This window comes from Antedon bifida, chromosome 4, assembly GCF_963402885.1.
Source record: "Antedon bifida chromosome 4, ecAntBifi1.1, whole genome shotgun sequence".
NCBI classification, from domain to species: Eukaryota; Metazoa; Echinodermata; class Crinoidea; order Comatulida; family Antedonidae; genus Antedon; species Antedon bifida.
In genome coordinates this window covers 6934182-6961816 of record NC_136229.1, presented here as the reverse complement: position 1 = coordinate 6961816, position 27635 = coordinate 6934182, and the positions used below count along the sequence as shown (strand labels likewise).

Here is a 27635-nt window from a genome sequence, read left to right as displayed (position 1 = left end):
TGATATTGCAATTATTAAATGCAGTATTTTAAATATATTATGAATTTTAAAAGTATCATAAATTAATCTAAACATTAATATCTGATATCAAATTAATGTATTTATAATATCTATAAATTCTAATTCTCTACAAGTTATGTTAATACTTTACACACAAAAATTTATGTTTGTAAATTTCAAATTAATGCTACAATAATATAAAGTATATATAAATATAAAACAGCAATGTTCATACCATTATCTAAATATATACTATACTATACCCTATTATAACCAAATGGCACTGTATATTGGCACAGTAAATATTTTAATGCTTGTTCAGTCAGTTTCTTGATTTCAACCAAATCCTGGTCATATACACCACTAAAAACAAGTTTATTTTCCTTTTTAAAGTGGTATTCGAATATAATACAGAGGTATTAAAACCACTGAAGATTCCCTGCAAACAAATTATAAAACATAAATGTAATGATGGAATAGACTATTTTCTAGGTAAACAGTTTTTCAAATGTCTTATAGTACATTGGGCCATATTGCTTTTTCATCAGCTTATGAAAGAACAAATTAAAGTGTTTTTACCTTGTATTTGATTTTAAATCGGTTTAGATTATTGCACTGTAGGGTCTGATTTATTTGATAGTGGGAACCCACAACATACTAATGCCTAACTAGCAAATATTGTGAAAATTTGTATGTTAGTTGGGCCAATAAAATATATAGCTACAAGTCCAATGAGCTTAAAAATACTTATTGAAAAATTCTTTACAAAAAAATGAGTTGTTGTATTTAATGAAATTGCATATCTATATTATAACCTAGTATAGTTCCATGGGTTCTGGAAATATGCAAAATTAAAGAGGTGGGATTACACTCGGTGCATTAACAATGGCTTGTGTCCAAATTTAAACTAAATTAGGCAGTGGGTGTATACTTGAGCTTCAATATGAACAAAGCAATGTGAATAAAAACTACAGTAGATGAATAAATTAGTGAATGAATGATTACAACAACCATAAAGACATACACAGTAGGCCTACCTCTTTCACCTAATCTAGCAAAACACTGGGTGCACACCAACCATAAAAATCACTGGTGTTGACATCGCCTACCTCTTTCACATAATCTAGCAAAACACTGGGTGCACACCAACCATACAAATCACTGGTGTTGACATTGCCTACCTCTTTCACATAATCTAGCAAAACACTGGGTGCACACCAACCATACAAATCACTGGTGTTGACATCGCCTACCTCTTTCACATAATCTAGCAAAACACTGGGTGCACACCAACCATAAAAATCACTGGTGTTGACATCGCCTACCTCTTTCACATAATCTAGCAAAACACTGGGTGCACACCAACCATAAAAATCACTGGTGTTGACATCGCCTACCTCTTTCACATAATCTAGCAAAACACTGGGTGCACACCAACCATAAAAATCACTGGTGTTGACATCACCTACCTCTTTCACATAATCTAGCAAAACACTGGGTGCACACCAACCATAAAAATCACTGGTGTTGACATTGCCTACCTCTTTCACATAATCTAGCAAAACACTGGGTGCACACCAACCATACAAATCACTGGTGTTGACATCTCAGTGTGTGTAAACTCCAGAGTTTTGCTAGAATCATGTGAAAGTGATAATAGAGTTACAAACTGATTTATAAGTTTATGTGAGACCACACATGTACTGATGTTTGGAACTCGTATTTGTTTCAGATACAGGCTTTGGAGGAGGTTTGCGCAGGGTGTTTTGAGGTTTGTGCTTGGTTTGCGCAGTTTAGCAATACCCCTAAAAAACCACTTCTTCCTTCACTTCTTTGCATTTTGCCTAAAATAATATCCTACACACAGCCGTCTCTTTAGTTGAGCTCAATGTCGATATGAATCTCATCGCCATCCACCATATTGTATCTGCTCAGTGGAAGAGACTCTAAAAACAGTTCCTCATAATCATCGTCTTCCATTGCTGCAGAATTCTGCTTGGAAATGTGGAAGAGACGCATCATACTAAAACAAAATAAATTTACAGTTATTGTTTCTTTGTTTAGTATTCTATTACCCGGTATGCTATTTTTTGTAAAACTGGATTTAAGCTTAGTATAGGTACTGTATGACACGCCATGTGTGCAATAATGTTTTTTTTTATAAATATTATTTTTAATCACCATATATTTAACCTATACTAAGCATTTATATAAATAAGGTATACAGGGTTAATGACCTCCAGAAACTTCAGCTTCAGTGTACAAGTGAAAAGAAAAAGGATCAAAGTTCTACAAACTTACTTTGGTGGCATTCGTAGTGTACCTGCACAGATTTTTTTGAGTTTCCCAACCGAATCTTTCGTTTGCATTTCTATAGTTTTGATACATTTATCATTCATCATTAAAGAAAGCCTGGCTGACGACTGGAAGCCCTTAGCGAGATCTAGGTCTTTTGCTGGAACTACTTTACCTGCAAAACAATACACAACAATGTAGTTTTAGGATTTGTAAAAGAGGTGCCAACTCAACTTCATCACTTCAATGAAGTAAGAAATACTGTACACTTTTGGAAAGACTGTCAGAATGAATTCTTAATAGTTGAGAAACTCTGTCAGAATGAATAATAATAGTAGTAGAATGTTCTAGATTTTGCAAAGTTGAATGTAACCAATGACAATAATTAATGATTTTCATAAATTTACTACAGGGGTTGCACTGGATCTGTGTGATAGATCTAGGAGCATGTGCTCCCTCTTTTGACAGCTAAAATTACTTTTCGATATCTATTTTTGATATTGATTTTTATATTTTTGACAAAAAAAAAGGCCCAGTTGAAAAATCCTTGATCCGCTAATACTAATATATTTGTGGCCAAAACCCCTGAATAAATACATATTGAAAATATATATTGAAGGTTTGAATGGGAAAATCAATATGTTGATATAGAGTTTGCGGTGCACCATGTATATAGTTCGGAAAAGAGTTTCTCAACATTATGAATATAAGGTGAGGTAATAGATTATAATTAATTAGTAATAGTTAATTAGATTATAGATCCTTACCATACTTTTCTATAAGCTTGTAATATCGACTTGGAGGTTCAGCTTTATCGTTAAAGTACCTGATATAGAACCGTTCTGATTCTTCATGTTCTTCTGGACCGACTTCACTACCATTGAGTAACTTGATTTTTGGAAGACTAAGAAAGTAAAAGTGATGCTGTGATAGTTTACACTCCGTTGTGTACATTGTTTGAATAATATGTGACTTTCTATTCTACACTACCATTATTTTGCAATACACATGGTAAAAAACTAATCAGAAATTCCTCAATTACAGTAGGCCTACTAAGGGTGTTTGGTAAAATTCCAAATAACTATACTGTACTTAGTTAGGTTTGAATTATTATCTTGAGTTAAACTGATACAAACCTGGCTAAAATCATTCTCCTTCTGTCCTCCATGGAAGTGAATTCACTGCCCAGCGGTACATTCTGAAAAGTGTATACAAAACTTAATAATTAAATGTTAAGACGAAATGACTCTGTCATATAAGTGTGGATAAAAAATGAACAATTGTAAAACAAAGTTAAGTAGGCCTATTTACCTGTATCTTGAAAGAATACAAGTTTGGAAACTTATTTGCTTCCTCCAAATCCACCCAGTTAGCTATTTTCGTCTCACTCATGCATAAAACTTTGAGGCCTGGAAAAGGGGGTGGGTCATCATCCTTGTCATCCTCTAAAGGAATAGGTCTTTCAGAAGATGCTTGAATGTCTACTTGAGAGTCAACAGAACTTTCAGTAAAGATCGTGTTTGGTAGGTACCTCGAATTATCAGTGGTTTGCTGGCATAGGCATACATGTTTATCAGGTGAAAGGGAGTGGTTCGGACATGTTTGCTCTCCTGTCCATGTCTCAGGACTAGACCATTGGTGAGCCAGGGCATCCTGAAAATCCGCAGCACATTTTGTTATAAGGTCATTTACAAGCTGACCAATTTCCAAATCTTTTTCATCGTAATCTGACCCTGCACTTCCGTAACATGAATCCGAGTCTGAAACATTTTTAAATAACGTTTCTTTCCCCTTTAATGCAAATGGAATAGTCCTGGTCTGCTTTTGTTCGATCTGTTTGGGTTTTACTACAGCTGTCTGCCTCCTTGGAGATTGTACTTTTTTGACAGGGCAGTAGACAATGTTTTGTACGGGATTTCCAGACAAAATCAAAGTTTGTAGTGAGGCAATACCAGACAGTTTTGAAATTTCCTCCCATCTAAAAAAACAAATAAAATTACAATATAAACGAATCATATTTTTATCTTTCTTGTAAAGCTTGTTTCCAACTTTGGACGTGCATCAAAAGTTTGAACAATCACATGATGGATCATCCGAACTGTAGCTTGTGATTCTTCAACTCACTTGCGTTGCACTTGCGTCGTTACATTGTGTCTAAGTGGGAATCAAGCTCTGAAACAAGACTACTTGAAATAAAACAAACACTTTATTACACAATTTATTTTAGGAGGGACCTGATTCATCAAAAGAGCTTAGTAAAGAATTCTTCTTAACTTTGTTTTAAGCAAATGATTTTGCTTAAAGCCAGTTTTCAAAATAAGCTAAGCAAATATTTTTGCATATTTCTTTTCTTTAATCCTAGACGATGAAGTCCATGCTATAAGATAAAAGGTTTGATAAATAAAGCCTCAGGTTTTCACTTAAGAACTTACCTATATTTTTTTTATTTTTAAAATTGTACATACATAGCATTTGAACCCGTGTGTATATATCGAAAAATCTTGTATTTCTTATTATTCATATAAATTAAATAATTTTATAGTTATTTTTTAATTTTATAGAACTTGAAAGTTTATTTCAATTTTTTATATCTTTATAGTACTTTCTTATAATTGTATTTTTGTCAAATGTACTTCTGTACTGTGTGTATTGTCTAGGGCCCTAATGATCAGCTTGATTGATAATTTGTCAACACTGACCCTCACTAATATAGAAAATAACAATTATTTATCAGTAGTACTCGACCTCTCTGCACAAATGTGCTATATTATTCCTATTAAATATGTATGACCTTTGTTATCTGGTAAAACTTTACAATGAATAGTATTAAATGTATTATATGCTATAGTGAGTCTATTGAATTTACCGTTTTAAACAGTTGTGGTTGAGTCTCATACACTCCAGTCCTTTAAAACAACTTGCAAGCTCATTTGGTTCGATATTAATAGAGTGATAATCTACAAAACAAATGTAAATTATTAATAATTAAATTGTATAATAATAGTTTAATAATATATTAAAAGAAAATGCAGGGAAGTTTAAAATGTGTAGAAATAATTATGATATAACACCAATTTAATATGCAGGCACCTGTCATGTCCAACATCCATGTTGTGACCAAACAATATTCACAAAAAAATAACAGTGACATCCTGTTCACATAACAAACATACAGTAAGATGCTCCCATACAAATCTTAAGCTCTGTCTACACTATCAAACTAATTTGACGAAAAAGAAATGTGATGGCCCAAATATGGTAGTGATATGCCCAAATATGGTAGTGATACGACATCATCATGTCCATATATGGGCACATCAAATTTTTTTGTAACATAAGCTTTGATAATGTAGACAAAGTAATTGGGAGTTTTTTTGTCATGAGAAAAGACACCTGATAGGATAGGAACCTGGAATTGGAGGTAGCCAAGCACATTAGCCACAAAACTACAAAGAGTACATTATATTGGTTTGTATGGCGAAATCAAATTTATTTAAAGTTTGCAGTACACCACGTATATTGGTTCTAAAAAGAAATTTCGATCAACATGCTTTGACCGTCCTCTCCTGAGGACGATCAAAGCATTAGGGCATTATTAGTTCAAAGGGATGAATAATGCAATGAAATTGGAATAAAAAGAAAAAATGTATAAAGGGGCATTCCACAGTATTTTTTTGTTACGGACGGGACATTTTTGAGAATATAACTAGACATATCTTAGAAATAAAAAAGAATACAAGATTCAAAGTAGAATAAATGTATACATATATGGCCAATGTTTATTATGAAAGTCAAAAAAAGAAAAAAGACTGTACAAAAAAAATTTTATTATGAAAATTGTATGCGTCGCGGACAGGACGGCAAATGGACATGACTTTTGAGAAGGTTTACGTATTGTAATATTTCTCCTCATTTGAAAGAGATTTTAAAATTTGTTTTGTATTATTATGTTGCCAGATAGTTGTTTTAGATAACTGAATGTTAATTATAAAAATTAAACTGCAAATTTATTAATAAATATGATTTATATGTCGTTACGGACGGGACATTTCTAACGTCGCGGACAGGACAACTTTGTCCACGCTAAAAAATTGTATAATTTTGCTATTAAAAAAATTTAAAAATAAGTTTTTTACATCAATGAAATCTTTTATTTACAAATCAAAATATAATTCAACCTTTGAAACACTGTTTAAAAGTTTATGTCAAGTGAAAATATTAAAATTCATAAATATGAAATATTATTTATAAAATTAATTATTCGAAGAGTTATTTACGAGAAGCAATATTGTAAAATGTTATCAAAATATTTATTTACACTAATATAAAAGTTATGCTTGGCATATTAAACAAGACTTCAAGATATTAACACATTTAAGGCAAATCTTTAAAAATTGGCGTTGGCGTTTGACGTCTGAATTTGTTAGTGGATCCAAGTTGCATCTGAAATTTTCTTCTATCCTTGCTTGGATTTAATAACTGTAGGCCTACTTCTATTAAAATTCAATCTTAATTATTTAGTATCTGATTTATAAAAGGTTCTTGGTTGCAAATTCACCAAAGAATAAAATCTACAAAGCGATGACCGCACCCAATACTCCCATTCATACTGGTCATGTTGTTTTGGATTTAGGTATTGTTCTTTTTGGTTATCCGCACTTGGCGGATAACCCCTTGTTATTGTCAGGATCTTTTTTTTTTTTTTTTTTTTGGTTATCCGCAACTTGTAAAGTTGCGGATAACCCTTGTGATTGTAAATATCTTTTTCATCTTCTTTGTTATTCTTCTTTCTTTCCCGGATTTTTGTGACCAGCATATCTCTATTGCTTGTGAACGTAACTTTGTATAACTTTGTCAAAAGATTGACCTGTAGCTGTAGATGTGCAAGAAACTTCGTTATATGACGTTAGAGTCGCGCAGCGTAAGTTACGCGCGATTTTATGAATTTCAATGATTGATCATAGATTATAAACCAAAAGTCATTTTGTATTGACACTTGGTGAAAATTTAAGTCATATCAAGGGCAAACTTTCTATGGATTAAAAATGGCATGTTTCACAAGAAGTTACGCGCGCACGCGCATTTAAAATTTCAAAATGCGCAAAATTAATTTCTAATCAACTTTCTACGCTGATCATGACATTTTGAGCATGTCAAAAATTCCCACGCGCGCGAAAAAATTTACGCGTAAGGTGCGCACGGAGCATGAAAATCATGTGTTTTTTTCTTGAATTATGATTTTACAGCCTTTCTTAGTCATTTTAAAAAAGATTTACATCATTTCAAATTAAAATGACGTCATACGAACATGTTGATTTAGACCATTTGCGCGCGTTTTTGTTTAAAAAGTTACAAAATATTGTCAAAATAATGCCTATTTTGAATCTATTATAGCTCTTCAGGATCGAAGGTGACCCCCAATTTTTTTAACTTATTATGCAAGAAGATAAATTGTAGAAATGATTTCATGCAGAATTTTCACCTCTCGGATGTTATGACGTCATCGTATGGCCACACGCATGTAAAATATAGGATTTTTGTCTCTTTCGTTATTGCTCATCACATTCAACAGAGCGCATCTCGCTTATACGTATTCCATTTCCCCCGAGATTTTATTATTGTCTACGTCAATCAACTATCTTTCGCATGAGTTAAAAATATTTTAATTTTTATGACGTCATCATGTCTAAACATGTAAATAACATGGGTCACTTATTTTCATTTTTACAGTAAATTTTAATCTGTTATAGCTCGTCAGAATAAAAAGTGACGCGCATGATTAAAACTTATTATAGAAGTTGTTGAATTGTAGATATGAATTCATATACAAATTTTGTCTATCTGATGTCATGACGTCATCATATGGCCAGTTGAATTCAAAAAGTCATATTTTCATCTCTTGCGTAAAAGTTCATTGCATTTAAACAAGAGCGCATCTCACTTTTACGTGCCCAAAATTCTTCAAATTTGTATTAATGTAATTATTTAGATAATCAGCTTCTAAAATAGTTATGTTTATATGTCAATTTGATGACATCATCGTGTTAATAATTGGATTTAAAAGATGGGTCTCGTAATTTCGTCTATGCTACACTGTATAACATATACAGTGTATTCTGTAAATACTGTAATATGCTGTATGCTACAAAATAGGTACAATTCAGCACTGTAAACATATTTATTTCATGTCATAGGATGGCATAATCATTTTCGGCGTTCATATATTTTAAACGTATGTGCATGTTGCGTTTGCGCGGATAACCCGAACTCGTCAAAGTGACGAGTTCAAATCTAGTTTTTCTATGTTATTCTTCTTTCTTTCCCCGAATTTTGTTGCAAGCATATCTCTAATTCTGGCTAACAAATGATTGTATAACTTTGTCAGAAGATTTACCTCTATCTGTAGAAGTGCAGGACAGTTCGTTTTTTTACTTTAGATTCGCGCAGCGTAAGCTACGCGCGATTTTATGAATTTCGCGTATTTAACATAAACTAAAAACCAAAAGTCATTTTGTAATGACACTTGGTGAACATTTAAGTCATATCAAGTGCAAACTTTCTATGGATTAAAAATGGCATGTATCATAGAAAGTTACGCGCGCACGCGCGTTTAAAATTTCAAAATGCGAAAAATCAACTTTTAATCAACTTTCTACGCGTTTCATGTCATTTTAAGCATTTCAAAAATTCCCGCGCACGCGCAATTATTTTACGCGCGCGTGCGCATGTAGCGCAAAAATATAATTTTTTCGCGTGATTTATGTTTTTCCAGCCTTTTCTAGTAATTTTACTAATTTTTTAACAATTTCGCCTTAAAATCACGTCATACGAGCACGTGGAATTTGATAATTTGCGCGCGTTTTTGATGAAAAAGTTCAAAAATTCGTCAAAATTATGCCTTTTTTTAAACAGTTATAGATTCTAAACTACAAGGTGAATTTTATTGTTTATTACATATTCTGAAAGTAGATGAGTTGTAGATATCGAATCATGCATCGATATGGCTAACCGGATATTGTGACGTCATCGTATGGCCACTCGAATATAAAATAGAGGATTTTTGTCTCTTTCGTCATAGCTCATCACATTTAATAGAGCGCATCTCCACTTATCCGTATTTCATTTTCCCCCATGTTTTTATATTGTCTAGGTCAATCAATTATCTTTCGCATGATTTACCATTTTTAATTTTTTTGTGACGTCATCATTTCCAAAAGCGTCAATAACTTTGGTCACTTATTTTCACCTATTCTTCACTGTATGTAGTACGTATACAATATATAGTGTAAACTGTTTATACTTAGACGTGACACAAAATAGAGAGCGCACTAACATTTTTTCAATGGCATAATCGTTTTTCTGTGCGCAATATTCTAACGTATGACGTGCGCGTGGCGTTTGCGCTGCGGATAACCTAACTCGTCCGTAGTGACGAGTTCAAATCTAGTGTGGATTGTTATTTTAAATACAGACCACAATGTTTTGTGATTAATAAACAACAGTTAACACCTTTGTACAGTACTTCTCAGCCTACAGTACAAAAACACTTTTTAATTCTTACAATATTGTCATCACATCCATAAAAAAAAATTCCCATCCGTAACATTCAATAAATTTTGATAGTAATGTTTTTTTAATAAAAAAATACAAGTTTTAAAAAACTTGTTTAAATCTATTGCAATTTAATATCCTTAGGAGTTGAAAATTAAGATTTAAAATTAGGAATTAAATAACAATTTTAAAGCCATTACTTCAATAAACACAAGTGAGGAAAAACCCCCAATCGAAATGTCTCAGAAGTAACAATTATGAATTTTGAAATGCAAGTATGAAATTAATAAACAATTTTAATAAAATACTTTATTATGAATAATTGGAGCTTACTTTGAAAAAAAAGTAACTGCAGTATATTTATGGGCAAAAATATTAACAAGATGCATGGTTTTATTATGAAATAAAAAGGATTTAAATGATATGTCCCGTCCTTAACAAAAATGTCTGTCCCGTGCCTACGAAAAATGTCATCAATATATTTTTGAATATGATATTTTCACCAAAAGTTTCAAAATATTTGTTTATAATGTATTGCATATAGTTTTAAATAGAGAAAACAAAATATTAAATTGTGGTATCAATACTTTTAACTGAAATGTAAAAAACACCATAAAACTACTATTAAAATGTCGCGGATGGGACAATTATGAATTTTAAAATGTATATATGAAATTTAATAAACAAAATATGTGTTATAAAATGTTTGAATATGTACAATCAAGTTCAATAACATTTATTTAAGATGGTCACAATATATAACAAACAATATTACAATAAACAATAATAAACAATTAATATAAGACCATCTCAGGGATCAAAATTAGAAGTAAAACTTGTCTCACATTGACCCCTAAAATAATAATAAAAATTCAAACAAAAATAAGAACGGTACCGTATAAATATACAAATACAACGCATACAATTAAATAAATTATACAATGCGCAACATATTTAGTAGGTTTGGTAACAAGATAAATAAAGGGTTTTTATATGCTTTCTAAATAAATTTACAGTATATAAATGATTTATGGCAGTTGAATCTAGATTATTCCAATACGTTGGTCCTAAGTAAGTAATAAAAAACTGGCTTTTTCTAAGTTTAACAAATGGAACATACAATTTATGCGGATTTCTTATGTTATAGGTATGATCTAATAAACGATTTGAAAATAACATTGAAACAGACTTTGGTAATAAATCAGTAACATATTCAAACATAAAAGAAGTAACTTGAAGTTTATGAAGGTCATATATTTTTAAAATTTTAAGTTTTTTAAACAAAGGTTCTGATGCAGATGTAGATTGTTCAAAGTTTAATAATCGAACAACACGTTTTTGTAAAATGAAAATTCTATGTAAATTTGAAGGATAATCAGCTGCCCATATAATATTGCAATAAAGTAAATGTGGTAATATAAGCGAATTATACAAAGAAAGTAAAATGTGTTGAGGAAAAAAATATTTTATCTGGTTTATAACACCAATGCATTTAGACATTTTGATTGAAATATTTTTCTGATGACCGGTCCAATTTAAGTTTTCATTAATTAAAATTCCAAGAAATAAAGTTTCGTTTTTCCGGTCCAGATTTTTACCATTTAGAACAACTTGAATGTTTTTGTTACTTAATTTATGCCTGTTACGATGGGAGTGAAATATAATGAAATTTGTTTTTGAAGTATTAATCAATAATTTATTAGAAGAGAACCAATTTTCAATCTTATTTAATTCTAAATTAAAGGTATTTACTAATAAATCAATATTTTTGTTTGAATAAAATAAAGTTGTATCATCGGCAAAAGAAACAATATTCAGTGTATCACTAACAAAGGTTATGTCATTTACGTAAATAAGAAATAATAAGGGTCCAAGGACCGACCCCTGTGGTACACCACATGGAACGTTCTTTGCCGATGATTTACAGTTACCAATCTGTACATATTGTTTACGATTACTAAGATAACTAATAAACCATTTTAATGAAACACCTCTAATGCCATAACGTAATAGTTTTGAAAGTAAAATATCATGATTAACAACATCAAAAGCTTTGGATAGATCAAGAAAAGTGCATAACAAAAATTCTTTATTTTCAAATGCATTATTAATTGAATGTATAAGTTCAAGCATAGCGTGACATGTAGAGTGTTTTTTACGAAAACCATATTGATGATTATTTAGGATGTTATGTTTAGTTAAATATGTATAAAGACGAGTATGCATTAATTTTTCTATTATTTTTGAGAGAATGGGGAGAACGGAAATCGGTCTATAATTATTAAGTAAATTTGCATTTCCCTTTTTAAAAACTGGGACCACTTTAGCTAATTTTATATGATCAGGTACGATTCCTGTAGTAAAAGATAAATTGATAACATAAGTAAGAGGAATTAAAATAAAAGGAGTAACTTTTTTAAGAACAGAAGGTGTAAGGGAGTCGTGTCCTGATCCTTTATTAGAGTCTAGATTGTTGATCATGTTCAACACTTCATTTTCAGTGACTGGGTTAATAAAAAATGAATTAATGGGTGGGGGTGGTAAATACGACATTGGATCAATATTATTATCTGGAATGGAGTTGAGCGTTTTTAAACCGATTTCTGAAAAATATTTATTAAAGTGATCACATATAGAGTTAGTATCATAAATAAATTCATCCCCAATTTTCAAGACTGAGGGATTTTTATTAATTTTTCTAGCTGGATTTAATACAGAATTTATCACACCCCAAACTTTCTTAATATTTGTTTTGACTTGACTGAATTTTCTTTCATAATATTGTTTTTTAGCAGTACGACAAAGAGCAATAAATAAATTATTATAACTTGTGTATGTTGTTTTATCATTTGGGCTCTGAGATTTAATATATTTTTTATAAAGGTAGTGTTTTCGTTGACTGCTTTTTAGAAGAGTAGGGGTCATCCAAGGCTGTTTGCATTTTTTATATTTATTTATTTTAATTTCTTTAGTGACCAAGTGTCGTTGATAAATACTAAAAAATATATCATTAAATGTATCAATAGCAGATTTATAATCAGCATTATAAACACTTGACCAATCAGCCTGCGATAGATCAAAATTTAGTGAATTTATGTCAGCAACATAATGTGAGTAATCAATTGAGGTGTTTTTAAAACATAAATCATAGTCAATTATTTGGAATATAGGTAGATGGTCAGAGATATCTGATATTATTATTCCGGATGTTATTTCAAGATTTATGTGATTTGTATAAAAATGATCAATAAGAGTCGCACTATTTGTTGTAATTCTGGTTGGTTTCGAAATAGTAGGAAAAAAAGAATTTGATAAAATAACATTTAGATAATTATTTATATGATTATGGTTATGAAATTTAATAAGGTCAATATTAAAATCTCCCATTATATTACAATATTTATTTTCAGAATTTATTTTAGTTAGTAGGTCATTTATTATTGTAGAGAAGGTATCAATATTGGAATCCGGTGGTCTATAGATAACGCCAATAATAGAATTTTTCTTATTTTTATGAATGATTTCTATAAATAGTGAGTCACATATTTCTTTTGGCAAAATTAAGTCATTTCTGATATTATAATTTATACAGTTTTTAACAAACAAGCCAACACCACCTCCTGTTTTATTGCCAATGCGATCACTAGATAAAAAAGTATAATTATGAAGAAATGGATGCATTTTGCTTTCATTCAACCAGGTTTCAGAAAGGCCAATTATGCTGAATTTTAAGTTAATAGAATGTACGAGTTCGTTAAGTTTATCAAATTTATTAGATACACTTCTGATGTTAAGATGTAATAGAGATAGGTGATTACTATCTGGTAATTTGCCAGTAAAATTATTAAATATATTAATATCATGATATTTGCAATTATCAAGCGTGGATGACCTTAAATTAAGATGATCTATTAACATGTTGGATTGTTGGTCGAATTTGAGGTCGTTATCTATCAGAGGATTAAAATCAACATTATTTATTTCTGGAGGTATATGTGATGCATGTAGTTCATCAGAATAATCTATATCGTGGAATGGAAGTTGAGAAAAAGTTGTATACATCATATTAATTGTACAGTATCATAAATATAAATGTAATGACGTGCATATAAATTTATAGTTGCGCATTTATAAAACCGACATGTCGAGAAAGATAAAATAATAGGTAATATTAACATTAAAATAATAAATATAATAATTATAATAATGACATTATATAATTTTAATAACAAATTGACAATATAATCTTGCATAATTCTTATACATTTCTATCTACCTAGCTCCTTAGTAGATTTAAAACACAAATTTTCATCTTTCTTAATACTAGCTCTTAATTTTCTTGTGATATAATAATAATAATATTAATTTAAAATTAAAGAATAAGCATCAATTGTATCAATATCACCTTTTAATGTTTCTTTTGTTGTTATTGTTTAATCACTTGTATGGTTTCCCATTTATGAAAAGTTTACCATTTTTAAATGATGGGCGTTTTCCCTCACTGAACGCTTTAGCCATAATGTCTTTCAGTTCATATTTCTTTCGAACATCCACTGCCGGCAGATCTTCCATAACGTAAAAAGTATCTACCTTATTTTTTCTAGCCATACGAAGTACAGCAGATCTCTGCGGCCTATAAATAAACTTAACAATGATATGTCTCGGTTTAGTATCACGGCCTTCGTTTCTTATTTTGCCTGTTCTGTGAGCATTTTCAATTGATATGTTGTTTAGTTTAAGTTTATCTTCTATATAGGGACATAGAGTAACTATATCTGGCAAAAAAATGTTCAAAAGATGCATGGTTTGTGAAATAATTAGGATTTAAATGATACGTCCCGTCCGTAACAAAAATGTCCCGTCCGTAACAATATATTTTTGAAATATGATATTTTCATCAAAATCTAAAATTTTCCAAAAATTTGTTCATAATATAATGAGATATAGTCCTCAGGAGGAGAAAATGAAATATCAAGATTTTTGCATCATTACTTTTAAAATAAATGTTAAAAAACCGCCTAAAACGTCGCGGACGGGACATTTATGAATTTGAAATGGATGTATGAAATTAATAAACAACAAAATTTTAATTAAATACTTGATTATGTATTATTGAGACATAAAGTAACTATATCTGTTGAAAAAACAGTAATAAGATGCATAGTTTATGAAATAAATAGGATTAAAAATGTCCCGTCCGTAACGCCAAATATGACTTTTTCATATTTAATATTCAATAACTTAAAAAATAAACATCAGAAAAATAAAAAAAATGTTATTTAATAAACTTCAACATGTCTACTTTGAGAAATAGCCAAGAGTTACATCAAAATCAGTAAATGAAATTTTTAAACCCACGGACCAAATACTGTGGAATGCCCCTAAAATAATAATTGCTTACTATTATAGAACAAATGAATATCTCGTAAGGCAGGTAGGTGGTGCGCTAGGTTTACAACTTCTTGCCAACGTACTCCTGTGTTGTTCAAAACGATTGAGTTCAGCTTACAATGATCGTGGTCAAGATTCTGCAGACAACGCTGTCAACAAAATGTTTCAAAAATTAACTTTAATTATGTAAATGGGGAAATAACCTACGAATTGCAGCCTACTGGGCTGAATTGCACACACAGGTGTGGACGACACATACCACAACTTTCTACTTCCCTAAGGGTCCCTTCATGTCGAGTTCTGCCACTAAATGGAGCCTGTTGGTCTGTTCCCAACGACAGGGGCTGAATGGAGCAGTACACCGGGGTAACCCCCCACTCTCCCGAAAGATGTACTGGGTTCTATAAAGTGCACACAAGCCAGTGTGTACACTGGACCTCCAGCGCAAACTAAACCCAGGGGCCCCGGAGCTTATGGGGCCCCTGAGCAGTGCCCAGAGGAAAAAAGACATTAAAATATGTTGAAAAGGGCTAAGGAGTGTCTCAGGCCTCTACTGTACGCCACTGTTGACACAATACCAACCTGGTTGTGTCGAAGTCTGTTTGAGCTGATATTCAAGAATTCCAACTTTGGTAGATTATCCAATAAACATATTACTTCTGACCAAGAATCAATGAAGTTTTCGGAAAGGTCAAGGTCAACGACATTCGGACAGATTTTCTGATTTGCAATAGTTGGAAATCCGCAGGAACTAATTTGGTAGTTCATTAACACCTAAAAAACAAAATGGTGGATAAATTACATTAATTTTATAATTTATCTGCAATGCAAAATATATCTTATCTTAATAAATACACTATTCATAGTACTAAAATTAACTAAAACTTAAAGTTCTGTAACCTTCATAGTACCACAAATAACTTAATTCAATTTACTTCTGGTTTTCAATTGTATTTTAATTACTTATTGCACTTAAAAAATGGAGAAATATCACTGTGCAAAAAGACACTGCATGGTGAAAATGAAATCTCAATCTCACCATCATACACATACAAACTTATAATCTTTTATTTGTTTTATTTTAAAGGTCTTGAGCAACGTTTTCTAAATTGTTGGTATTATAGGCTTACAGTAACTAAATAAATAAGATATTAGGTAATTATTTTTAGATTAAAAATTATTGTTAGATTAAGATTTTTTTTTTTCTCTCTTTTGCTATGGATATAATATTATGTCACCATGATATTCCGAAATAAAAAGATAAATAAATAAAATAAATAAATAAATAATAACATTCACATCTATTGGTTGTTGGTGCTCATTGGGTTGAAGACAATAGGCTGACGTGGAAGGCCATACAATTAATCATTGCCACAAGATTTGTAAAAGCTAAAAATAACTATTGTGTCATATATAACAAACACAGGAAAGGACTAAATAACTAACAAAATGTGGTATTTTACATTGAATTGTTTTAAGCTCTGTCTACACTATCAAACTAGTTTTACAAAAAAAGTGTGCCAAAATATGGTAGTGGTATGCCCAAATATGGTAGTGATATGACATCATCATGTCCATATATGGGCACATGACATTTTGTTGTCACATAAAGTTTGATAGTGTTTAAATAACAGTAACAAGTACTGTAGTCTTCTACATTTAATTGTTTGAAGCTCTGTCTGCACTACCAAACTAGTTTGACAAAAAAGTGTGATGTGCCCAAATATGGTACTGATATGGTCAAATATGGTACTGTAGTGATACAGATGATATCATCATGTCCATATATGGGCACATCACATCTCTAAGTTGTGGACAAGCCTTTACATTCATAAAGACAATTTCACCTCTTATCTAATATAACTTTTTTTTTAACTTGTTTTATTAATGATACAGAACTGTAACTGTAACTTTTCAATTAATAACAATTCTGAATTATCTTCAGCGAAGGTTTTTTTTTTATATTGTAAACATACATTCATAAAGCTGTACAGAACAACAATGTGTTTAACAATGACCTGAAGGTTTTTTACAACAATAACCTGTAATAAAGGTCTTTGCGATGAATTAACCTTTATTATTGTTTATTAAAGCATTTGATGAGGGAAATTCATGTAGAAACAAACGTCAAGATCACATTGTGATGTGGACAATGAACAAAAGAACAATGCTAAAGTACAGTAAGTTTAACAGCAAAATTAGCCACTGTGGAATAAAGATGGGCAGATCAAATACCAACTAATCAAACAATATTATTAAAACCTGATATTAATTTCTTTTTTAGATAATTTTTAATGCTTCTAACATTTAAAACAATTATGAATAAATACTATGTAATTAAAATTCCAACATCCATAGTAACAAATGTATTAAATGTGCCACACTGACAATTAGTAGACTGTAGATATAAATACCCTCCACCAAAATCTTGGGTCCGTCACTATTTTAAATGGATTTATTTAAAGTACATAACTCCCTTGACAGCAGTATCAAACCTAAACTTTAAGTACAATTTCCGTGATTTTACAATAGTTCTACCTGAAGTGGATAATGTACAGTATTACAAATTCAACTAAGCAACCTTGGCTGGTAAGTTACTAATACCTTCACTTTTAACAATTGTGTATTAAAAGCCTTGTCAAGTACTGTTATAGTTAATATAGGAAGGTCAAATACAAGTAGAAAATAATATAAGAAAAAGAATAGTCTCTTATCTTAGTTCTATGGAATAGTGACCAAGCCCACATATCTTTAAAATAAAATATTTCTTAACATTTTTTTGCTGTTGAATATGCCATTATAATGTCTTGAATAGTAAAATAGTTATTCACTTTGACCAAAAATTGGATTGAAAAAACATTATTTACCTGAAACAACAATAACTGGGTTTTTGGTTGAATTTATTTTGAAATATACTTTTTTTTCTATGGAAGTGATTAACAATTACAGTATTAAAATTACAAAATGGCCTAATCAAAGTCTGGTTTTTGTTTCTGGAGGGATAACACAATATTTTATAAAACATTAATTCGCTCCCATAATTTGTTTGTGATCATATATTAATTTCAATGTATCTGTTTTCCAGAACATAATATATCATTGGATATAATTAATTAAAAACTTTAAGTTTACAATAAAGTTTAGGCTATATAAATAAAATTATTTTTGAAAAATTAGAGAAGAAATAATTTTTTTTACTCATTCGATGACTGTGATAATGGAGTATCATATTATATGCGTAAATAATATTTGTGTTATTAAGGTTGCACAGATATCGCTGTCTTTACAGTTAACTCCACCACAGGAAGACAAAATTTCCATTCATTAGTCCAAGTAAAGTAAATTCAATTTTATAGTACTGAGAAATACACTTTTACTTAATTGGAAAGCAGGAAATCACAAATTCGTTATGTAATAGTATTGAAACAGAACGATTAACCTTTTCTATAAGGCCGCTGGAAATACATTACATGGTTCTCGTCAGCGCCCGCTCGCGATTTTAGGCCCCGCACCCAAAAAGTTCATCTTTCATCTTTGTGGATTTGTTAAGAAAAAACAGAGGTAAATATGGGAAAAGTACAAATTTTGTTATATTTTCATGAAAATCCGACTCACCTCCCGTCGATCGTGAACTCTCAAACCATTGTGTATGTGATCGCACGATTTCGCAACATAAAGTGTGTATATTAATCGTTGGGACCGCCATCAAACCATATTTTGAGCTTCATTCTGAAACCAAGTATTCTAGTCCGGGCGCGCGGTGAGCATGTGTTTGTCATATCCACACGCGATATCCATACCTTGCATCAGAATTGAACGAGGTCTACCACGTTTTTTTTTGGTCTGCTGCTCTCGTACATTTCGCGATCGATCGTCGTGACTAGCTACCTCTCTGCCTACGGCTTATTGCATTCAAGGTTTATTTCACTTTATTAAAATACTGTGATGAAAGATGACCGTTGACAAAAATCCCGCACCAATTTTTTGATAAGTGCTGACGAGAACCATGTAATGTATTTCCAGCGGCCTAAATTGGCAATTCCTGTTAATTACACTTTTTGAATATTTCACAACACAAATGCACAAAACAGTCAGTCAGAAAGGCCCAGCAGGGTTAATACAAAAAAACAAAATGGAGAAATAAGTTAATTTTAGTAGTCATATTATTATTAATAATAGGCCTAGGCCTAGCCACGATACATACCACATTTGTAAGATACGGAAACTCTGGTTCATTTATAACAACACCTTTATCTTCCTGGTCTCCTAGGCCGCCGCTGCTGCTAGTAGACTTCAAAGAACGGCGATTCGGACGGCTACCGAATATGACGATGTCCACTACGAAGTCGCTGCTATCCAAGTCAAAATCATCACAATATTTTGACCGCAAAGCGTCGACAAAAGTCTTTTGTTGAGCCATTTACAGTTTCCAGCTATTCCAGGAGCTTTCAAAAACAAATTAAGATTGTACCTGTTTATGTTATTATCATTTGAACATGCACAATGTTATGAGATATAAATTCATTCATTCAAACTCACCTTTTGTCTTTCAATGTTGCGTCGTTTGTTTTTGTTTTGAAGTTAGGTCATCAGCTGATTTAGAAATGCGACCTCTAGACTCTCAACGACAGCCGCAAACATTCCATGCGTAAGCATGACGTCATTTATAGGTCCCTAGATTTTTTCCTTTCAGCAGCCGTCTGATGTGCTGCTATAAGACGACCTCATCTCGGGCTTATACCGATAAGCAAGCATACATTTTTAATGGGAACATACTAAATAAAAAGCCTACACATTCATCTATTTTCCCGGGTCCTTGTTTATTCAATCGATGTGAGATAAAATTGTCTTGATTGTTTTTACATTATGTAGGCACTATTACCGTGCCACGATCAGCGACATCGACTAGACTTTAAAGTTATAGGTTTACATTGGTGTGAATCTAGAAATTGGGCCTATGATTTTGAAACGTTCGAGATATTATTATTCACTTATAAACGAGGTAAACTTTAATGCAAGTAATATAAAAATGTCTGATGCGATTGTAATTATGATGGTAAATGAAATTTGAACTAAAAAATGATTGCTCCCAAAATATCTAAACTATTTATGCGTTTTTTTATAAAAAAGTATTGTTATAAAATTAACCTACCAGCCACGGCACAGAAGGAGAGAATACTGTATGTACGTAGAGAATTCATTAAGTTAATTATATACCATGTTATTTATATAACTTATATTGATTGATCGTAATGGATATGAATTATGATGAGTTTCTTTCCATTTTATATATCAATCCACTTTTTAGGTATGTGATCTAAAAATAAGCATAATTATTCTTTTATAATAAGCACAATCGTGTAATCAATATAATCATTATGGACTATTCAATTATGGTAGGCCTATTAATACCATTGCGTAATTACACGACGACGCAGCACCAGGCGAAATAAAAAAGACCTGCGCATTATTACAAACCAATAAACTTCAAATGTTTGTAACTGTAATCATTTCGTCGTCGTCACAGCGCATTGTCTTCAACATCAAATCAACATATTGTATAGGCCTACTGATCAACAACGGGTAAGATATAGACTAGTCCAGTGTTTTGGCAAATCAATTACTTTTTGTAATTAAATTTGTTTAAAGTCTGCCGGTCGGTTTCAAACTAATTTTGGAGGTATTTATAATTGTTCAATTTTTTTTATATTTAAACCGATCTTTCGTTGTTTGAGAGAGACAGATTCTTTAAAGTGACTGCCTATTATATTTTCAAATTAAGGCCTACTGCAAATATTTAAATTGTTTAAAATAATTATCATGTCGAACTTTTCGATCGTTGATTATGACTATTTATTACTTTCATGAGGGCCTACAGTTTATCTTAAGTCAATCGCAATGATGTTATGCAAGAGTATGCGCCATTTCATCTGTTTCTTGTTGGTGTCAATAATAGCTGATGCTGGTAAGTATTGTATCTCGAATTCAACTTCAACCCGATTCAGTATTAATGTATACCATTTTCTTCCGTTATGTCTTTTTATTAATTTCATTTCATTATTTATTCGGTCTATTTCAGTATATACATAACAAAACAAAACAAAACTGAAATTGAAAAAAGTGAACTTAATCACTGTAGCTGAGACGGTTGACCCAACCCCAAAGTCAGTTTACACATAAAAGACATCATAAAGACAAAATACAGTTAAAGCGAATCAAAATGAATGTGAACTTTTCCAATGAATGCTGATGGGCTTTCTAGGACTGCAGCATCTGTATGGTTTTTTTTTTAATAGCGCTTAATAGGTTAGGATTGAACATTTGGATTGGAAGGCAAGCACGTTAATAACCAATCATTACATTACATCATTGCGCGTCTATAGTTTTAAACAATTACAAACAATATTCATATATTTCAATTTGTATTCTGTTTTATATTTATTAAAATTGAACTGAAGTCAGTTTACACATAAAAGACATCATAAAGACAAAATACAGTTAAAGTGAATCAAAATGAATGTGAACTTTTCCAATGAATGCTGATGGGCTTTCTAGGACTGCAGCATCTGTATGTTTGGTTTTTTTTTAATAGCGTTTAATAGGTTAGGATTGAACATTTGGATTGGAAGGCAAGCACGTTAATTACCAATCATTACATTACATCATTGCACGTCTATAGTTTTAAACAATCACAAACACTTATTCATATATTTCAATTTTTATTCTGTTTCATATTTATTAAAATTGAACTGAACACTTAAGAATTTTTGTTAACGAACAAATATTGTACTTCTAATGCAAACCATGTTATCGTTATGATAATTTATTAATAATACAATAATATTTAAACACACTAAAATTAAAATGAAAGCATACATTATACTTTGCAAAAAATACGTTAACACTATTATTAATATAATAAGTTCATAATTATGAATAAATTTAAATGAGAAACTATTGTCCCTTAAAATTATTTTTGGAAAAACATGATGCAACTTATTTATGATTTTTAATTAGCCTATTGCTTATTTTATAGCATTTAGACGAAAGAACGAATGTTAACATTTTCAATCAATATGGATCTTGCCACCGACAATGCAAAAAGGTCTCCTCATGTATTATTCATATAAAAATACCATAATAAAGATCTACTAAAAATTTAAATTATAATATTTACTTACTTTGTACTTTTTTAAATATTGTATTATAGGCCAAATATTAAAAATTATAAAAGACGACATTTTTAAATATTATTATTTACATTTTATCTTGTTTGCACGACTTTGGGTCACGTCACCTACTGACAGAAATTTTGTTAATTCGGAATTATTAATTTTTCACACACGACCTATAACCTTTTAATAATAAACCTTTTAATAATAAACCTTTAACGTATAATTTTAAATTGCTAAGTGAAATTTTTATTTTTGGTTCCAATCTTCTTCTTCGAATTGTGAAAATGCTTTATTGTTTTATTATGTAGAACAATTTCTTGTTAATTCTGGAAGATTTGATTTATGTTTCTGTTTTTGTTTTAAAATGTTGTATTTGTTACTAATCTGAGGCGGCATGAAGCTTAAGGTGGTTCCACCTTGTAAGACGCCTCTGTGTAATATACTGAATAAAAAAATAAAAAAAAACCTTTTAATAGTAACAAAAACACGTAAATCATTAGACTTGCCTTAGTCTGTATTCATTGTCTTCTTTATTTATTTATTTTTATATATATTATATACAAGTAGTATACGTATAAAACGCCATATGTGCACAAATATTTATCTTTTTACTATTATTAAGACAAAACTCCGTCTGGACCAGACTAGTAAATCATCTGCGTAATTGTCACGTGGTCTTGCGTTGCAAATGAGTGTTCACTGTATTCACAATTGTATGTTTGTCTCTTTCAATTCAGACGGTATACAATAAGTGCTGAAAACTTATAAATAGTATTATTTTTAGTTCACACTGTCTTTTTGTTCACGGAATTATGCGGGGCCGTCTGTTTTCACAGTGACGTTGCCTAACGTATAGTAAACGTAATCTCAATTTCATTTAATAGAGTCAGCTGGGATTGATACACGTCACGAACAGAGCTGTCTTCTGTCGGATATGATGGTCTATAAAAAGAAAGTTGACACTCATTTACGAATTGCTCGTGTTGTTAATTCTCGGTCTACCATTCAATGCACCGCCTTCTGCATTCTGGATCCAGCCTGCGTGTCAGTTCGCTTTGATGCCAAAGGTGCATGTGAGATGTACAGCATCATTGGTGACGGTAGAAATACCGGTAATGAAGACCCGAACCAGAAGTACTACGAAATTAGCAAACATTATCAGGTATACAGCAAAGTGTTGAGGATACGGAATAAATTGAGAACGTCAGTAGGGCCTACACCCGGACTTAATTTTATTTAATGTTTAATTTATTATTTACATATAAGGTACCCGATTCTCAGTCTGTATATCCACATACTAAACAATTTTTCCTATCATATGAATATTTATTAATTTCAATTTGACCAATCACAAGCGATGGATTATACGAACTCTCGCTTGTCATTGATCAACACGTACGGTATGCGTCCTTTACGTTTCGTCTTAGTGCAAACCAAGCTTTAGTGCATTACGTCAGCATGACGTCATGTTCAGAGGAAAAATCATTTATTGTCGTTATCTTTATCTACCATAAATGTAAACAGACATTTCACTTCCACAGACGCTCAGCCCTCAATACTGTGTGCCTGCCATGCCCAGAATAGGGTTACCCCCATTCAGTAAACAGTAAACAAAAACGATATTGTCCTCTTATAGGAGTTTTCGCGTGGGGGAAATATATAAATATATTATACAAAAATGAACACTGTAATCTGTACTCAGAAGTTAATAGGATTTGAAGCTTTAGCAGCCAAAATTTCATCATCATTAAATTGTTGAAATGAAATAGAAAGTAAGACTTCTATCGACATATCGTATGTAATTTCAGAAAATACAGTATCTACATACAAATACAGTATATATATTTTGCGTGAATATAACCAGTGGCGCATCAGGACCAGTGCCAAAAAATGCGTAGCCCAAAATAATTATATTTTTCTGGGCGGTGCTCAGAAATCGATTGAAACGACCTATACATTACTCAAAGAGCCGAGCTTCCACCGAGACCACGGCCCCCAGCCAAAGGTTGCTCGCTTCGCTCGCAAAGTATTTCATTTGTATACGCCCCCCCACCACCCCACCCACTATTACAAACGGATCTGCGCCGTTGCTTGCGTTTAATTTCTTTTATTATTTTTTGGTATTATTATTATTATTTAGATCGCTATTCATGAACACATTGGTTGCAATGAAAATCAGGAGGTTGGGTACTCGTGCCAACAACGACACGTCTGCTGCAAGATTGCCGAAAATGTTAACGAGATTCCTGAATGCGAAACTCTGAGTAAGTTTCAATTGGTAGCATCCGTAATCACGATGAACCAGAGATTATGACGCGTACAATCAGAGATTCGTTAGTTGGTCTCATGTACAATAACCGTGTCATCATAAACAATCTACCTCTTTCTGACACGACTGATGAATATGTCTATGATCAATTGTTGTTTTTTAGATAGAAGAATACAAAAATAATATGTAAAACTTTCTTCATGTTATGTGCATGCGTTTTCATATTTCAAATCCCCTTCTTCGTAAGCTAACAGTTAGTTCCTTGAGTTTTTTGCTTCAGCGAAATTAGTAATTCGAATAGTTTCTATTTCTTGAGTTTTTGGGAGTTCATTAGCCTTATAAAAACCCAACGTGATGTTTAAAGTATATTAATTATCACTATTTTATTTTATGTAGTTTGCGAAAAATACGTTACATCGGAAAAAAGTTACAATTATCAGTTTGATTACCAACTCCTTGAAGGAATGACGAGAATAGAATTCGGTGTCATCGCATACAACGATGCTGTCCTCGTCTTAACGTCAAGTCCAGAGGCCCAGAATAGTATGTATATGATCGCCATAGGTGGTTGGGGAAATGGTAAATCTGTAATCCGTCGATGCCAGCACTGTACTGATGAAGCATCTTACTACCATGTTGGACTCTTATCTCCGTATGAGTTTACCAAATTCTGGATATCATTTAAAAATGGATTAATCGGTGTTGGCTTGATAGACGAGGATCCATTCATGGAATGGCAGGATCCAGATCCAATGGAGGTGAACTACATTGGATTCACAACTGGGTTTGGAAGCGGAGGATTATTTAAATTTTGTCATTAGGCCTAAAGCAGGTGATTTTTTTTTGTCTTGTGTGGGGTCGTCCCACTTTTATTATAATTCTCAGTTTTATATATATATATATTATATATAAAAATAAAGGTAAAGGTACATTGTAACAATTAATTATTTGTATGAATATTTCTCTTTCTATTGTATATTACTAAGATTGTTACAAGTTAAAAGTAGTTAAAATGTATGCATATTTACATAAAAAGATGATTGATTTCAATATAATAACCATGCTTTCATTTACAATTTTAAAAAGATGTTAAATAAAATATAAAGATAAAACATGGTAATAAAATTCTATGAACTGTCATTAAAAACGTACTTATAAAATCTTGTTCATGTTCGGGTAGAGAGGCTGTAAACTCAGAGGAGGAATATAAAATATCCTCCCTTTTCACCAAGACAAAAAGGATGAGATGAAAAAAGAGGAATGTAGAAGTTTGAAAACTAGATAAGGATGATAGAATGGAATGATGGTGATTTTAACAATGTGTGCCTAATACAACTACAAATCGACAGTGTCCATGTTTAGTCTTGTTCAGACTGTACTTTTTGATGCTGCCGAGAGAGCTAAACGAATGCTCTTTTCACTAGCCCAAAAGCATAAAGTTAAACCATGAGGGCAGCAGTCATGGTGTAAAGACGTGTTTCGAAATAGCTCCGAGTACGTATACTAGAACCAGTTGAAAAATTCAAATATTTTCAAAAATACGAATGAATCAAGCGGTGAGCTAGCCCGAAAGCAGCTTTTAAAATAAACTATCTGCTTTAAAAATGGAAAAATCGAAAGCAGATAAAGAAAAAATTACCTATTATTTGAGGTCAACACAGCCAGGCCCAGAAAATTCAAATGAAAGGGACAGAAACCATCAAACTCAATCCTAAATAGTAAGTTAGATCTTATTCTAAATAAATTTGAATTAATGGAAAAAAGAATATCGAAGATAGAGTCAAGGATCGAAAAAACAGAAAAGAGTACAAAAACTAACCAACAGGCGATACAAGAAATAAAGAGATCCGTGGAATTTCAGAACGAAACAGTGGAAGAAAATGCCAAGAAGCATAGAGACTCACATGAAGCGGTAAGCAATATTAACTTTTTACAAAACAAAATAGAAGATCTTGAAAATAGATCCAGAAGAAATAATATTGTTATACACAATGTACCAGAAGGGCTGGAAGAAGAAAAGAGCATGACTTGCGAGGAGCTAGCTAAATTTATTTTTGTAGAGCATATGAAACGAGAAGACGGGGGCGATATCGAAATATAGAGCAACACAAAGCAAGAATGCCAGCAAGCAAATCACACGGCCGATTCACTGCAAACTATTACGTTACATGGATCGCAAGTTTATACTCGGAAACGCAGCCAAAACATTAAAGAACAATCCATTGGGTAAGAACTATATATATATAAGTGACGATGTATCAAAAAATGCTAGGAGGCTAAGACAGGAACTGAAACGGAACCATTTAGAAAAAGTTAGGCAAAGACAAGATGTACAATTCGCGTTTATTCCGTTTAGCCTACCGCCTATGATACGATTTAAGACACAAGAGGGTAAATACAAATCATTTATACCAAATAAATGAAAGCAAGTTTAAATAATTGTACTCGGAGCTAACCAGTTTAACTAATAGCAGTTCAGGGCGTACTGTGAGTGTAGTATTTACGTGTTATTAGTAGGCCTACTATTATTGGTAAAAAAAAATCAACCATTACGCCTGTTGTTTTTTGTGTTGTCCGTGTTTTGACTTTTCTTTATTGTGATTTTAAACTTTATGTATCCATCATATGCAAAAACGTAAATTGTTGTTGTACGGAAGGTATGCAAACTGTTGAAAAGAAATGTTCAGCGTTTACTCTCAATACAATGCTAACTATAGTTACAAACGTAATGTCTAACACGCTTAAAAGTGTTAGTGTATTGATGGAATTCACCATACACCTGCAGTTAATAATGAGTTCTCTATTGTTTATCTACATTGTCAATTTGAACTATGTGTATGTCATTACTCTATTCAGAATATGCAACAAATGTAATGTGTTGTTGTACAGAAAGTTAGTGATCAACAGAAAACAACGGCACAGCAGGCACTCTCATTTACATATATAATTACCTT

General features: G+C 31.6%; 2 protein-coding genes across 2 annotated transcripts in view; both read right to left on the bottom strand.

Moving 5' to 3' along the window:
- The window catches only part of LOC144839819 (solute carrier organic anion transporter family member 3A1-like), a 138469-nt gene that overhangs the window by 67273 nt on the left and 43561 nt on the right, over nucleotides 1-27635 (bottom strand). The window lies entirely within an intron of this gene.
- Nucleotides 47-19762, bottom strand: LOC144839411 (tubulin-specific chaperone cofactor E-like protein). The gene is made up of 9 exons (XM_078694751.1): nucleotides 19442-19762; nucleotides 15820-16011; nucleotides 15248-15386; nucleotides 5162-5252; nucleotides 3607-4273; nucleotides 3432-3493; nucleotides 3063-3199; nucleotides 2302-2470; nucleotides 47-2023 (listed from the first exon to the last, which is right to left on the bottom strand). The coding sequence occupies exons 1-9, from the start codon at nucleotides 19655-19657 to the stop codon at nucleotides 1876-1878; spliced, it is 1821 nt and encodes a 606-aa protein (XP_078550877.1). The 5' UTR covers nucleotides 19658-19762; the 3' UTR covers nucleotides 47-1875.